This window comes from Marmota flaviventris, chromosome 3, assembly GCF_047511675.1.
Source record: "Marmota flaviventris isolate mMarFla1 chromosome 3, mMarFla1.hap1, whole genome shotgun sequence".
In the NCBI taxonomy this organism is placed as follows: Eukaryota; Metazoa; Chordata; class Mammalia; order Rodentia; family Sciuridae; genus Marmota; species Marmota flaviventris.
In genome coordinates this window covers 144,985,818-144,999,080 of record NC_092500.1, presented here as the reverse complement: position 1 = coordinate 144,999,080, position 13,263 = coordinate 144,985,818, and the positions used below count along the sequence as shown (strand labels likewise).

General features: G+C 38.1%; 1 protein-coding gene across 2 annotated transcripts in view; it reads left to right on the top strand.

Moving 5' to 3' along the window:
* The window catches only part of Wwc2 (WW and C2 domain containing 2), a 218,278-nt gene that overhangs the window by 154,107 nt on the left and 50,908 nt on the right, over window positions 1–13,263 (top strand). For both annotated transcript variants that reach the window (XM_027927138.2, XM_071610510.1), the window contains exons 10-16: window positions 1,247–1,336; window positions 2,323–2,942; window positions 6,377–6,506; window positions 7,474–7,554; window positions 7,654–7,740; window positions 10,895–11,087; window positions 12,707–12,871. In XM_027927138.2, the coding sequence (XP_027782939.2) occupies window positions 1,247–1,336; window positions 2,323–2,942; window positions 6,377–6,506; window positions 7,474–7,554; window positions 7,654–7,740; window positions 10,895–11,087; window positions 12,707–12,871 (1,366 nt within the window). The remainder of the gene's footprint in view (window positions 1–1,246; window positions 1,337–2,322; window positions 2,943–6,376; window positions 6,507–7,473; window positions 7,555–7,653; window positions 7,741–10,894; window positions 11,088–12,706; window positions 12,872–13,263) is intronic.

Genomic DNA, 13,263 nt, shown 5'->3' with positions numbered 1-13,263 from the left:
CTTTTTCTCTAAACAAAAATAGCTAATTTTTATATCACCACCTTGCAGGGCATGCTGAGGCTTTGAACAAGTCTGATTTGTTTTTATCATCTGTAGAACACTTTGACATACATTACTCCATTTGATCCCTTTAACTGCCTTATCAGGTAGACACAGGAGGATTATAATCACCATTTTACAGATGAGAAAGGTGAGACCCTTGATTCAATGACTAGCCAAAGGATCCAACCCTAGTAAGCAGCAAATCCAGGCTGGGAACCACAGTGTGTTTTTTCTGATTCTCATTTTGTAGCTCACTTGTCTGCACTGAACTGGTTTATTTCTAAGACGATATCTAAAAACCCTCAGATAACACAGACTTTACTTGTGCAGTTCTCAGTTGCATAAGACCCAGGGTACTTAATATGTCTTTAAAAAGAGTTATTTTTCAAGATACAATTCTGTAATATTCTAATTAAAAAAATACTTTTGCAGTTGGATGTGAACAATATTTTGTGATAATATGGTACAGATGATGAGATATGATGTCACTAGGAAAGGAAGTCACTTTGAGGTCTTCTTGCTTTTAAGCAGCCCAAATTAGTCCACACAGCAAAAGAGACTAATTTCTTTCTTAATTGTTAAACAATTCTCATCAAATTAAGACTAGAATTTTCATCATCAAATATAATTTTGGAACAATCCTTGCTAAAATCAGTATTTAGGATGGCTTTTTATAATTCTCTATTATTTTTACTGACAAATGTGTTAGTAATGTGAAGCCAAATTATAGACTTGTGTAAGGATTTTGTAGCATATCTATGTATATGTGTATATATAATTATTTTCCTCCTCACTGTTCTTCCCCAACTCATAGGGCTATATTATTTACCCACTTAAGAAAATTTTACACTTTTTTCTCAGTAGCATTGGCAATTGGGCATAAATCTCCCCTGTCCTCAGCAACTTAGCAAGGCTGTAAGCAATTTAGCAAGACAGTATCTCAAAATAAAAATTAAAAAGGCCTGGGGATGTGCTCAGTGGTTAAGCACCCTAGGTTCAATCCCCAGTACAAAGAAAAGAAAAGAAAAAAATCTCCCCCATCATCTAGTGTGGCTGTGCACAGCATCCTTTTTTTTCTCTGTCAAGTTCATTCAGATTTCCCCCTCTTGATAGGTAATATTTGTGTAATAAGAAACTTTGGGTTTTTTTTTCACATTCATCATAATCATTTGAAGATCAATTAATTTTTATAATTTTTTTCTAGATTGAAATTGGAAGAGAGAAGAAAAGAACTGCTACAGAAACTTGAAGAAACTACTAAATTAACTACTTACTTGCATTCACAACTTAAAAGGTAAGCCCATTAGATCCTCAAAGGGAAATTTTTTCCCTATCTTTCAGACACATTCTGGTTCATCTTTGGTTAGTTTATACTTTATTTTAAGCTATTTAAAAGTAAGTAGGTACATGAGTAAAATTAATGTGTGAGTGACCAAATTTAAAGTTAATATGTTGTAGGAAGAAGATTTTAGCCCTCAATGAAAACTTAGGAAAATGGAACATTTCTCCTATTATCTCATCTTTTACAAAATGAGGGTAGGAGAGATTTACCTTAAAATTGCCATAGATTTTCTTATATTGGTTAGAAAAATACTCACTTTTATATTCACCCACAGAAAATGGGAAAGGCAAATGAACCCAGGGGCTTGCTTTTTTTTTAAACCACTAAGCATCATCACTAGCCCTTTTTATTTTTTATTTTGTGAAATGGTCTTACTACATTGTGTAGGACCTCACTGTGTTGATGGGGCTTGCTTCAAACTTGTGATCCTCCTGCCTCAGTCTCCCAAAACCATTGGGATTACAGGAGTGTGCCACCAAGCCTGGCCCAGAGACCTTATGTGTAAGCACTCAAGTTTTATAAGCTTGCCTTTTTTTCTCTAAAAATAAGGTTTAAAAAACCTAACAACATAGCCATATTAATACTTTGTCCTGGTCATCCCTGCACCCCCCTTATATTTTAATTATAGGATTGCTTCTGTATAGCTATGCAAGGAGAATTCCAGGAAACTCTTTGGCATATTTTTTAACTTTTATAAAATGAGGATAATTTTTTCTAAGATAGAATTGTTGCTTAAAGAGTATTTGGAGAGCAAGTTAGAAATTATTAGTGAATAATCAGGGAAATGCTATGATGACATATCCCTTGGCCCTGGTCATATATTCCATTCTTTGGCACCACCTGTTTCCTTCCAGTTTGGGATCTGAAGTCACCAGTAGGGGTTATGATTGGTTTTTCCACATAGTGACAGATTTTACAGTGTGCTTTTCTTCTTTTAGCCTCTCTGCCAGCACGTTGTCCATGTCATCTGGGAGCAGCCTGGGTTCCTTGGCATCCAGTCGGGGCTCGCTGAACACCTCCAGCAGAGGGTCTCTCAACTCCCTCAGTTCCAGTGAGCTCTACTTCAGCAGTCAGGGTGATCAGATAGATGTGGATTATCAGTATAAACTGGACTTCCTTCTCCAAGAGAAGAGTGGTTACATTCCTTCCGGACCTATCACTACCATCCATGAAAATGAGGTGGCCAAGTCCCCCAGTCAGCCTGGCCCAAGTGGACTCTGTGGGGTGGCAGCTGCAGCAGCTGGCCACACTCCCACCCTGACTGAGGCCCCCAAGTCTGTGACATCCCTATCTTCAAGGTCCTCCCTTTCTTCCTTGTCGCCTCCTGGCTCTCCTTTGGTCTTGGAAGGCACGTTTCCCATGTCTTCTCATGACTCCTCTCTTCATCAGTTCACTGCTGACTTTGAAGACTGTGAATTGAGTAGCCATTTTGAAGACATTAGCCTTGGTGAAAATCCCATACTGCTCGATTCAGATTCAGTAGGAGCATCCCAGTCTCTTTTAGAGGACAAAGACCTTAATGACTGTGCTGGGGAGCCATTATATGAAGGAGCTACAGGTAAATGGAAACCTTTGTTTTTTATGCATTCCCTCTAAAGGATTTTAAGGACATTGGGTTGGAAGGTTACTTTTTCCACATAGACAAATGGTATAGTCTCCCCTTTTTTCTCCTAAATATTTATTTCAGCTTTATTTAGGAAGGAACCTTTATTTATATACCCAGACATTTTCTTTGTCAAATTGTCTTCTCTATTTAATAGATTTAATCATTAGGTACTTGTTTTGTGGTCCAGAGACCCTCTATGTGTGGTACCTGGCTAGACCTTATTTTGTAAACATACTTTATGCTTCTAAACAGATGCCAGTTCTAAAATACTAAGGCAAAGAAGAGGGCTTTCTTCTAAATTTTGGCCTAAAACAGATTAAAATCAAGTCAATTAGCATACAAGCTAATTAGTACAAAGGTTCACTGTTTAGATTGCTCAGGGAATTCTATATAAATACAATTTTATTTTATGCCAGACTCTCCCTTTCTGCCAAAAGTTAATTTGAAGAAGTAGTCTCCAGTATATGGTATTACCCTGCCATCTTCTGGCTGCTGTGACAGTTGCAGCCCAAGGAAGAGGCTGTAAGAAGTAGACTCCTGCCTGTGTGTTCAAAGAGACCAACGAGAAGAATCTCATTTTATTGATTGTTTTGCTCTATGTGACAGAAATATTTAATATGTTAGGTACAGTTAGTGCCTTTGTTGGCACATGATCTCTAGTGTGATCCAAAAAGGATAATCTGTTCTAGAGCCAGCTTGAGGCAAAATGGGAAATCAAAGCTCTGGTCCTTCTCTATGGGCATCCTGGTCAGACTGACCTGAGTTGCTGTGCCCCACCACACAGAAGAGGACAGGCCTCTAAACCAACTGCTTTCGTGCTGTTTTGAGAAGCATTTTTATTTATGTATATGGTCCTGGGAGTTCTGAGTACTAATTGATTGGATAGTTCACATGTTTAAAGACTAGATTGAAATGCTGTGTCCTGCCAGCAGCCTGGGCAGAGGTGGAACATTCTTGTGGTTTGTGTGCCTCCTCTTAGAGAAACATCAGACAAGTAACATTATAGAAATAATCAGCCACAAAGGAAAACAAGCACAGGCGTGATGTGTACATAGTGGCCCCACAAAAGCAGAAAGCCACCATGGGCCTCGCCCTGCCTCTGTGAAGGTGTACAGTGGATGGCGGGTTGCGTTCTGTCTCATGCCTTTACTCACACTTTGAATTTATTTCCGCGAGCATGTTACCTTGTCTCTCAGGTCTGTTTCTCGTCTGCAAAGTCGGGATGATACGGTTATACTTATAGCACTGAAGAAGATTAATGCCATGATGTGTGGAAAACATCCTAGCACGTCTTATAATTGTGTGATAGTGATAAGTAACACAGTGCCCACCAAACCAGTTCCTACCACGTGTCATTGCAAGTTAAGGGAGGAAGAAAGAATGGGGAAAGAGTAGAGAGCCAGCATTCTGTACCATTCTTCTTGCTTTAGACTTTTAGGATCTTACATGTCTTGAGCATCTCAAGCTTCTTTGTCCTTCATGTATTTGGAGTATTCTCTAGTGACCACTTATCATCATCTCATCAAGTGGAAGGCCCTGTATGTGGAGTTGAATGCTGGAAAAGAGGAAGGCTTGGGAAAAATTCCCCAAAGATTGTTACCCACCTAGTGATCTCAAGGTCCCAGGCACCAGTCCTGGAAGCATCTGCTTGGCTGGTGTCTTGCTCTTGGCCCTTATGTCTGCAACTGTGACTATCAGTGGGCTTGTGGCTGGCAATGGGTGTCTGTGATAATTTTTAAATTTTTTCAATGTTGAAAAATGTTGTTAAAAAGTCATCATAGGGCCGGGTACAGTGGCTCATGCCTGTAATCCCAGTGGCTTGGGAGGCTGAATCAGGAGGATCGCAATTCAAAGCCAGCCTCAGAAAAGTGAGGTGCTAAGCAATTTAGTGAGACCCTACCTGTAAATGAAATACAAAAATAGGCCTGGGGATGTGACTTAGTGGTCAAGTGCCCCTGAGTTCAATCCCTGGTACCACCCCTGCCCACTCCCACCCCCCTGCCCAAAGTCACCATAGGGTAAGGATATAGCTCAGTGGCAGAGTGCTTGCCAGCATGTGCAAGGCCCTAGTTTTGATCCCCAGAACCATTAAAAAAAAAAGTCACCCTGAAAAAAACTACACCCAGGACCTTTGCAGATAACATTCAGTTTCATGTCTGAAAACAACTAAAAGAATATGTGTAAGTGTAAAGACTAATTCTCTTGAGGTCATCAGTGCTTGGTCTATTCAGAGGACATCTACTCTTCCCTTGAGGGAGGGTGACTCCTTGAAAGGGACACTGATTATTTCCTATGCTCTGGAGTTTTATGCAGGTGAAGTCAAGTCCCTTTTATGTAAACTTTGCTCCCCAGCACCAATCCCTGCTGGATGACAGAAACCAAGTTGGAATAACTATGAAGTCTTTCCACAGTCAGTCTCTGTCATTGTCAAAGTCAATTTCAGGCTGCTGTGGTTATTCCTGGGGGTAATCAATAAATCATGTCATCACCTTCACCCCTCACAAAGGGGGGTGGGCGGAGAGAAGGCACTTCATCATCAAGGAAAGAGCATTCCCACTGCCAGAAATAAAAGGGGAAATGCAGCAATCAATCCTGTAATCTGAAGCCTTAAAACTTAAACATCTTAACAAGATGTAAAGTCACGACTCCGAAGGGGGCCGAAATGCATACCAATACAGATCCACTGGCTTGCTCACTGGAGGATGAAAGAACTCTGCAGGCTTGCAGCTTATTACAGTACAGAACACAGCTTTAAATGAATGTTCCTTGCTCACTGCAGGACGCTGCTGTATGAATATGAGTTAGAGATAAAAGTTAAGTGGTAGTTGGTGCTGAAGATTCAGTAGCACAAAAAGTTTTTTAGTGGTATTAGCTGGTGAGGAATTCCTATAAGTCAAAGATGTCTTCTCCTTAATTTCTGTTAGAATAGTACCATAGGAGACAGAGAATATGGCATGTGTAGAGGAGAGAGCAAAGAGGTAGAAACGTTTCTTTCCACTGAGTAGTCAGAAGCTCTCTAAATAGAAATATCTCCCAATACTTGAGGGAGGCACAGAGCTTTTTATCCTAAGCATATTATAATTGTGAATGCTTGAAGAAAGAGGTTGGAGAGTCAGAATATGTGCATCCCTTGCCTTAAAATATTTTAGGAAAACAAAAGACTATATTCATTTCCAAATAACAACTGAAGGAACTGGTATTGCAGAAATCTTATGAGTCACAGTGCTTTGACTTGTCCACATCTGTTGATTTGAAGAGTAACATCCTTGACTCTCAGAAGGATATTGTATGTTGGCTTTATCATGCTCAAACTTCGTGTGTATTTTATATTTGATTTTTCCTAATAAGAAATCCTAATTTTCTAATAAGAAATTTCCCCTCCTTAGATGTGGAAAAATCATTACCAAAAAGAAGAGTAATTCACTTGCCTGGGGAGAAAACTGCTTGTGTGTCGGCTGCCGTGTCTGATGAGTCTGTGGCTGGAGACAGTGGGGTCTACGAAGCCTCCATGAAACAGTAAGGACCCCGCAGGCGTGTTTTCTGGCTTCTCCACGTCTCCTCTGTAGCAGAGCCTGTGTTTTCCAAAGTGCAAATATGCTGCCACTATTAGTGCACCCTTCAGAGTAGTAAAGAAATAGTGTGCCGGCCAGGCCTGGTGGCGCATACCTGTAATCCCTGTGGCTCAGGAGGCTGAGGCAGGAGGATTACAAGTTTGAGACCAACCCTAGCAACTTAACAAGGCCCTAAGGACTTAGTAAGACCCTGTCTCAAAATAAAACATAAAAAGGAGACTGGGGTTGTTTCTCAGTGGTAAAAGAAATAGTGTACCTGAAAATTCCCAATGTATCAGAAATATCCCTTCAGCCTCGGAAATGATAAGCAGATTAGTGTACTTATACGTACTTGACCTTCTATAAGACCTAAAAAGTTTATTTTAGTAGGAATGTTAGAGTAATTCACATGTCAAATGCCTGTTTGACATGTGAAGCTTGTGTGAATTTCTGAAAACCTGGGATTTTTATGGGGGGTATGGTGTAGCTAGTAGGGCTCAGAAAAGTGAGATGTCAGCACATCTGTTCCCTAAGTTCCCAGGCAGACTCTTCTTGAAGAGGCCAAGAAAGCTTGGGGCTGGGGATGTGGCTCAAGCGGTAGCGCGCTTGCCTAGCATGCGTGCGGCCCGGGTTCGATCCTCAGCACCACATACCAACAAAGATGTTGTGTCCACTGAGAACTAAAATAATAAATATTTTAAAAAATTCTCTCTCTCTCTCTCTCTCTCTCTCAAAAAAAAAAAAAAAAAAAAAAATTTTTAAAAAACCATGCTAGAGCATGTAAAAAAAGAAAGCTTCTGAAACAGTAAGCTGGGATCAGTTCCCCTGGGGAGTTATCACTGTTTGGTTTTCATTCAAAATAATTGAGTGGCAAACAGCAACCATAACAATCGACCTCCTCCAATAATTGACTGCTCACCTCCCATCCTTAGGCCTAGTGAAATCGAAGATGTTCCATTCAGTGAAGAGGATGTTGCCACTGTGGAGACAGCCCAGGTGCAGATAGGACTCAGGTAAAACTATGTACACAGGGGAAGGGCAGTTCTAGAAGTCTATGCAAGGACTGGTGGTCTGCGGTTACTCTTTATTTCATTCAGCTTCTCTTTCGACAGATATGATGCAAAAAGTTCAAGTTTCATGGTGATTATAGCACAACTACGAAATCTTCATGCCTTCTTGATACCTCATACTTCGAAGGTGTAAGTAAAGTCAGTGAAAAACAAACTGAGAAGCTTAAGAATTTCTACATTTTGATCATTTTACATTGTAATCAGTCAGTTCCTCAAAATGAAGGTATGGAAAAGACATAGCAAGACTGGTCATGTCTAAATCAACAGTAGACAAATGTGAAGAGAAAAGGAAAATGTGAGAAAAGCAAATGGAGTTTTAGTCTTTATTCAACCAATTCCTCATTGAGAATAGAAATCAATATATTTTCTTTTTTGAGCAGAAATCCTGTGTTATTTGTGTTGGGGCATGGTTGTTTGAAATATAATTAAAAATTTTATTATTGTCTAATAGTTATTACTATTGGTTTAAAGGAATTTTCTGATCTTTTACGTGAAAATTTAGTGATTAAATTTTATTATCCTAGTACAACATTGCCCCTCACATATTTATCAAGCTGTATCATCCAACATTCACTTCATTTTTATTTCACATTCTTTTTTTTCAAATATATATTTCTTTAGTTGTAGTTGCACATAATACGTTTATTTATATGTGGTTCTGAGGATCGAACTCGGGGCCTCACACGTGCTAGGCGAGTGTTCTACCACTGAGCCCCAGCCCTTCACATTTCGTTTTTTTATCATCCAACATTCACTTCCCTCTGACCAACAATTTCTTAAAGTTATTTCATCAAACTAAGAATCTTAACGAAGTGATGGCATAATGTTGTCTAGCCCACTACTTTGGGACTGTTTTCTAACAGGTTTTTCTGGCAGTCTCTACCACCATTCACACTTTTATAGAGTCATAGTCTCAGTGACTCTCTTAAGGGCTCTCTGATTTAGAATACAGAGCATGTATGTCCACCTTACCTTTAAACTTCTTGTAGGAGGTGACTCTTAGTATCCAGCAAGGCAGTACAAGGGCTTGGACAAAACAAAAAAGGCTATTGGAGAAAATTTTTAAAAAGATTATACCCAGCCAACGAATGTTTTCCTTAATAATAGCATATATTCCTTAATGAGCAGGATTTTTAACAGAGTAAGAGTTCTGGATGTTTTCCCTACAGGTTTCGTTTTAAGCTCACATCCTCATATTTAAGAATTGCTAAAGAAAACAAATTGTATGCAAGAAAAAAAAAAGAGCTAGGTTGAGGTTATTTAGTAGACAACAAAAAATAGAATGAGAGGTTATGTTTACAGTCATCAAAGCTGCATAGGATTCAGGAGGGGAGGCTCACGACTTCCTGAAATCAAGGAATAGGGGACCAACATCATTAACAAGATCAACCAAGAGAGACAGCATAATCTAGCACTGGTGACATAGATTACCACGTGGGCCTGTTTCCCAGGCCTGAGGTTAAAAGTATCAGTTGGCTATTTTCAGTGAAGACTGGCTTGATAATTTTGGCTTCTCCCTTCTAATATATGTGTTTCATATCTTGGGGTGTGCTATTGGTGGCCTTTAGGCAGATCAGGGAGAAGACAGTTCTACCAGAGTTGGGCTTCAAACAGCACCAATTCACAAATACAGAAGAAAAGTACAGAATGTCCAAGAATATGTACTGTCTTTAAACTTACATCGTTTACATCTACCCAAATGTTCTAGCTCTTCTAGACCAATCACAGTCATTCTCATCTTGGAGGATAGTCAAAAAGTGCTTTCTGGATGTATGATGACCCAGAGCCAGTCACTGAGGGCATTAGTAGTATTCATCCAACTGGTGAGAGTATAGAAGGTACCTTTGTCTTATTGGTGTGAGCTTTCCTCAGATACATAGCAGCATTATCTTAAACCCATATATAAAAAGCTTGGCCTAAATAACGACACTGCTAAAAATGACAGTTAGTTTGAAATATTCTTAAATGTTCTTTTTCTCCTAACTTCAGAGCTTAATTTTTTATTATTAATTATGACAAGAGTTTTTGCTTCGGTGTGTTGCCCCAGTGTTTCCATGAGTCAGTCATGATTTGCCAGGCTGTGGTTTGGCAAGACCTTCCCTACAGCAGAGCTGGGGGAAAAGCACCTCTGCCTGCTTTCTCCATGCCTTAATGTCCAAACTACATAAAATCATTCTTGTTTGATGTGAAAACATTTTGAGATGAGTTAAGTGGTTAGGCCATTGACAGAAAACTTGAAGACTGGAGAAACAGAAAAATCCCTTCCCTCCATTCTGACTATTTAATATACTGGCTTCTTATTGTTTTTCCATGAAGGCAGAGAAAAAATATTGTTTCTGCTGAAACTCCAACCTTCCAAGAAGGATGAGTTGTGTCTTAGGCCTTAAATCAACAGCAGTGGCCCAAGACTCACAAGGTGTTTAATGCTGAATCTTCATAATAAATGTTGGTATAAAATAAAAAATAATATGGCACTCTTCAGTTCTGCATTTGAATTTACAATTTTTTTAATTAGAGAAAGGCATGTTTTAGAATATGCATTAGATACGACTAGAAATGGGGACAGGAGAAGATTTAGTAGATATTCTCTTTCTGGGATTAAAAGGAAAATATCTCTTGCTATTTCCAATAATTGTGAACCCTGTGCTCAGAAAATTCACTCTAAAGTAGCATTAGAAATTACTGTTTTTCTGTAACTCTTCCTTTGAATCTGAAGCTTTGGAGATGCTAGACATTGATATTTTTGAACTGCTGTTTCATCTGTTTTAAATTTTATTAACAATATGCTACTTTGCCTCTCTTTTTGTCTAGTAGGATAATGTATTCCATTCATGGGAAGTCATCATCAGCATCTCTTTTTTAACACTCAGGATGAGGATTCTTTGGGATAAAGTCACCAGTATCTACTTAGGGTATTCCCACCTTCCAAGACATAGAAATAACTTATTTTGGAATTGGCTGTACCTGGGGCAGATGGGATGTTAAATTCATCTGCACTCTAAGGCTTTCTTCCTCTTCACTTTCCTATCATGTGCCTTTGTTGCAGTCCTGCGGTGAGTGGCAGGCTGGCCCTTTGCATGCTCAGGGGTATAGTTAGCACATAGGTTAAGAATAGAGTGTCTTTGCAGCTGAGCACAGACCCATTATGGCAACAGCACTTTTGGTTGATAATGAACTCCATATTCCCTCAATTTCTGTGTTTTGCAGATAATTGCAAATGATAGCTGTGAATCCACTGTAATCGAAGTACCTATGAATTTCATTTTATTCTTGTTCTTTGCAGGTATTTTAGGGTTGCTCTTCTTCCCTCCTCAACTGATGTCAGCTGTCTATTTCGAACAAAAGTCCATCCACCCACAGAATCTGTGCTGTTCAATGATGTGTTCAGAGTAGCCATTTCCCAAACAGCTTTGCAGCAGAAGACGTTAAGAGTTGATCTTTGCTCTGTCAGTAAACACCACAGGGAAGAATGCTTGGTAGGATTCTTAATAATTACCATTATCAACTAACACAACCAGATATTCTTAGAATATGCTTTCTAGTTGCTGTTCTGCCAGCAACTAGACTAAATGACTGTAGACCTGTCTAACACCTTGGGACACGTCCAGTGGCTGTTTCTTTTCTTTTTTTTTTCCCCTGAAATATTGATTTTTGTTCTTACCTTTATTTTAGACCTTTAAAATCTGTTTATCAGTTATGATTTTCGGTAAAGCTCTACTTTCCATTTCTGCTTTGACTAAACAAAAACTTTTACCTCTATTATGACCAGAACTTACTGTGTATGCTTTTAGTCCCATTGCCAAGACCTGTGCTGAATACCGTGTGTTATCTCCTTTAATCCCTATGACAGTCTTAGGAAAGATGGATTATGGAAGGTGTGATCATGTCCTATTTTCAGATAAAGAGCTGCTTAGAGAGGGTTTCACACCTAGTGAATGATGGAACCAGATATCAAAGAGACAGCCCACACATAATTCACTGTTACAAATTCAATAAGCAAGACACTGAAAATATATTCAGCTCAGTTTCCCCTGCCATGATATTAGAGCTTCTAAAGAAAAAGTGTAACTGTTTAGAACAAAATGTTTAAATGCTATAGCAAAAGATTCCATACTTAACTAATAGTACGTTTAATATATTGCTGTGCACAAAACCTGTAAAACCATCACTTACTGGTAAGGCTGGTGTTTAGAGGTGGGCCTGTGTGGTCAAAAACTATGAAAATGTCCAGCTGAGCTTTTCTCTGTGGTATAATAGGAAGCACACACATTTCATGATGAACAAAGCTAATTGTGATAATCTTAATTTTTACTTGAAAAAAAATGTTTGATACTATTTTCTGGCAATAAAGCAAAGATGGATGTATTAGGCTATCAGAAAGGCTTTGGTATAATGTCATATTTATATATGTCAGAAGCTCTATTAAATTAATAAACATGTGAATGGGGATAGCCTTTTAAAAAATAATATAGTTGGATTTAGATTATGGCTATTTGTGATTTGGTAGAATATGAAAACCTTTAACCTTTACTGTTTTGGGGGTTTTTTTGTTTTGTTTTGCTTTGTTTTTTGACATTCTGCCAACTTATATATCCAAAGAAATTTTTTTTTTACTGATTTCTCATTAAAGAACCAACATGGAACTTTTGCTTGTTTTCAGACTTTTCAGTGGATAATTTTATTGTGAGTAATAATGAATTCATTCTTATAGTGTATTATAAGAAGTACCATGGTTTAGACTTATTTATTTATTTATAACTTTTCATTTGCACGTAATTCCATATTTACAAAAATTACATACTTAGTCATTAGGTGTTAGCAAAATCATGTCTCAAAAAATAATCCTAGGATTGGCTTTTTAGATTAGAGATTATTATCATAAATCATTTCCAGGTTTTTTCAAAACCCAACACTTTATGAGTATTGCTTTAAAAAAAAACAAAAAAGAAGACAAGCTCACCCAATGATCTTTATCATATTAGAGAAAACATATACTAATTTAGCATTTTCTCTCTCTCTCTCTCTCTCTCTCTCTCTCTCTCTCTCTCTCTCTTTCTCTCTCTCTCTTTTCTTTGTTTTCTTTCATTTCCCATAGGCTGGAACTCAGATCAGCCTGGCAGACTTACCATTTTCTAATGAGATTTTCACTCTGTGGTATAATTTGCTTCCTTCCAAGCAAATGCCTTGCAAAAAGAATGAAGAAGAAAATGAGGACTCTGTATTTCAATCAAACCAGCCATTAGTAGATTCAATAGACTTGGTAAGTCAAAATTAGAGAAAAGTCATTAAATGTAATAAAGAAATGTGAAATATGCAAGGAGACCAACAGGTTTTTATCCACTCTCATGGTCCTTCCTTTTTTCCTTTCAGGATTCTTTTATCCCAACTTCCTAAAAAGAAAGAAAAATGATCACATCTCCTTCCATAAAAATAAACTGATGTAGAGGCTTTATTGTTTTAAATGATTGTGGAAAACCTTTGGATTTAAGTTTATGCTTTTGTATATAGTGTTCACATACTTGGTTCCACTGTCAGCTTATACATTTGACACTCACATATTTTGCAAATTTTAAATTATTAATCTAAAACAATATGTTAATTTTCCATTTATAATATCAATATCCCTAAGTATTTTTCTATCAAAAGGTTTAT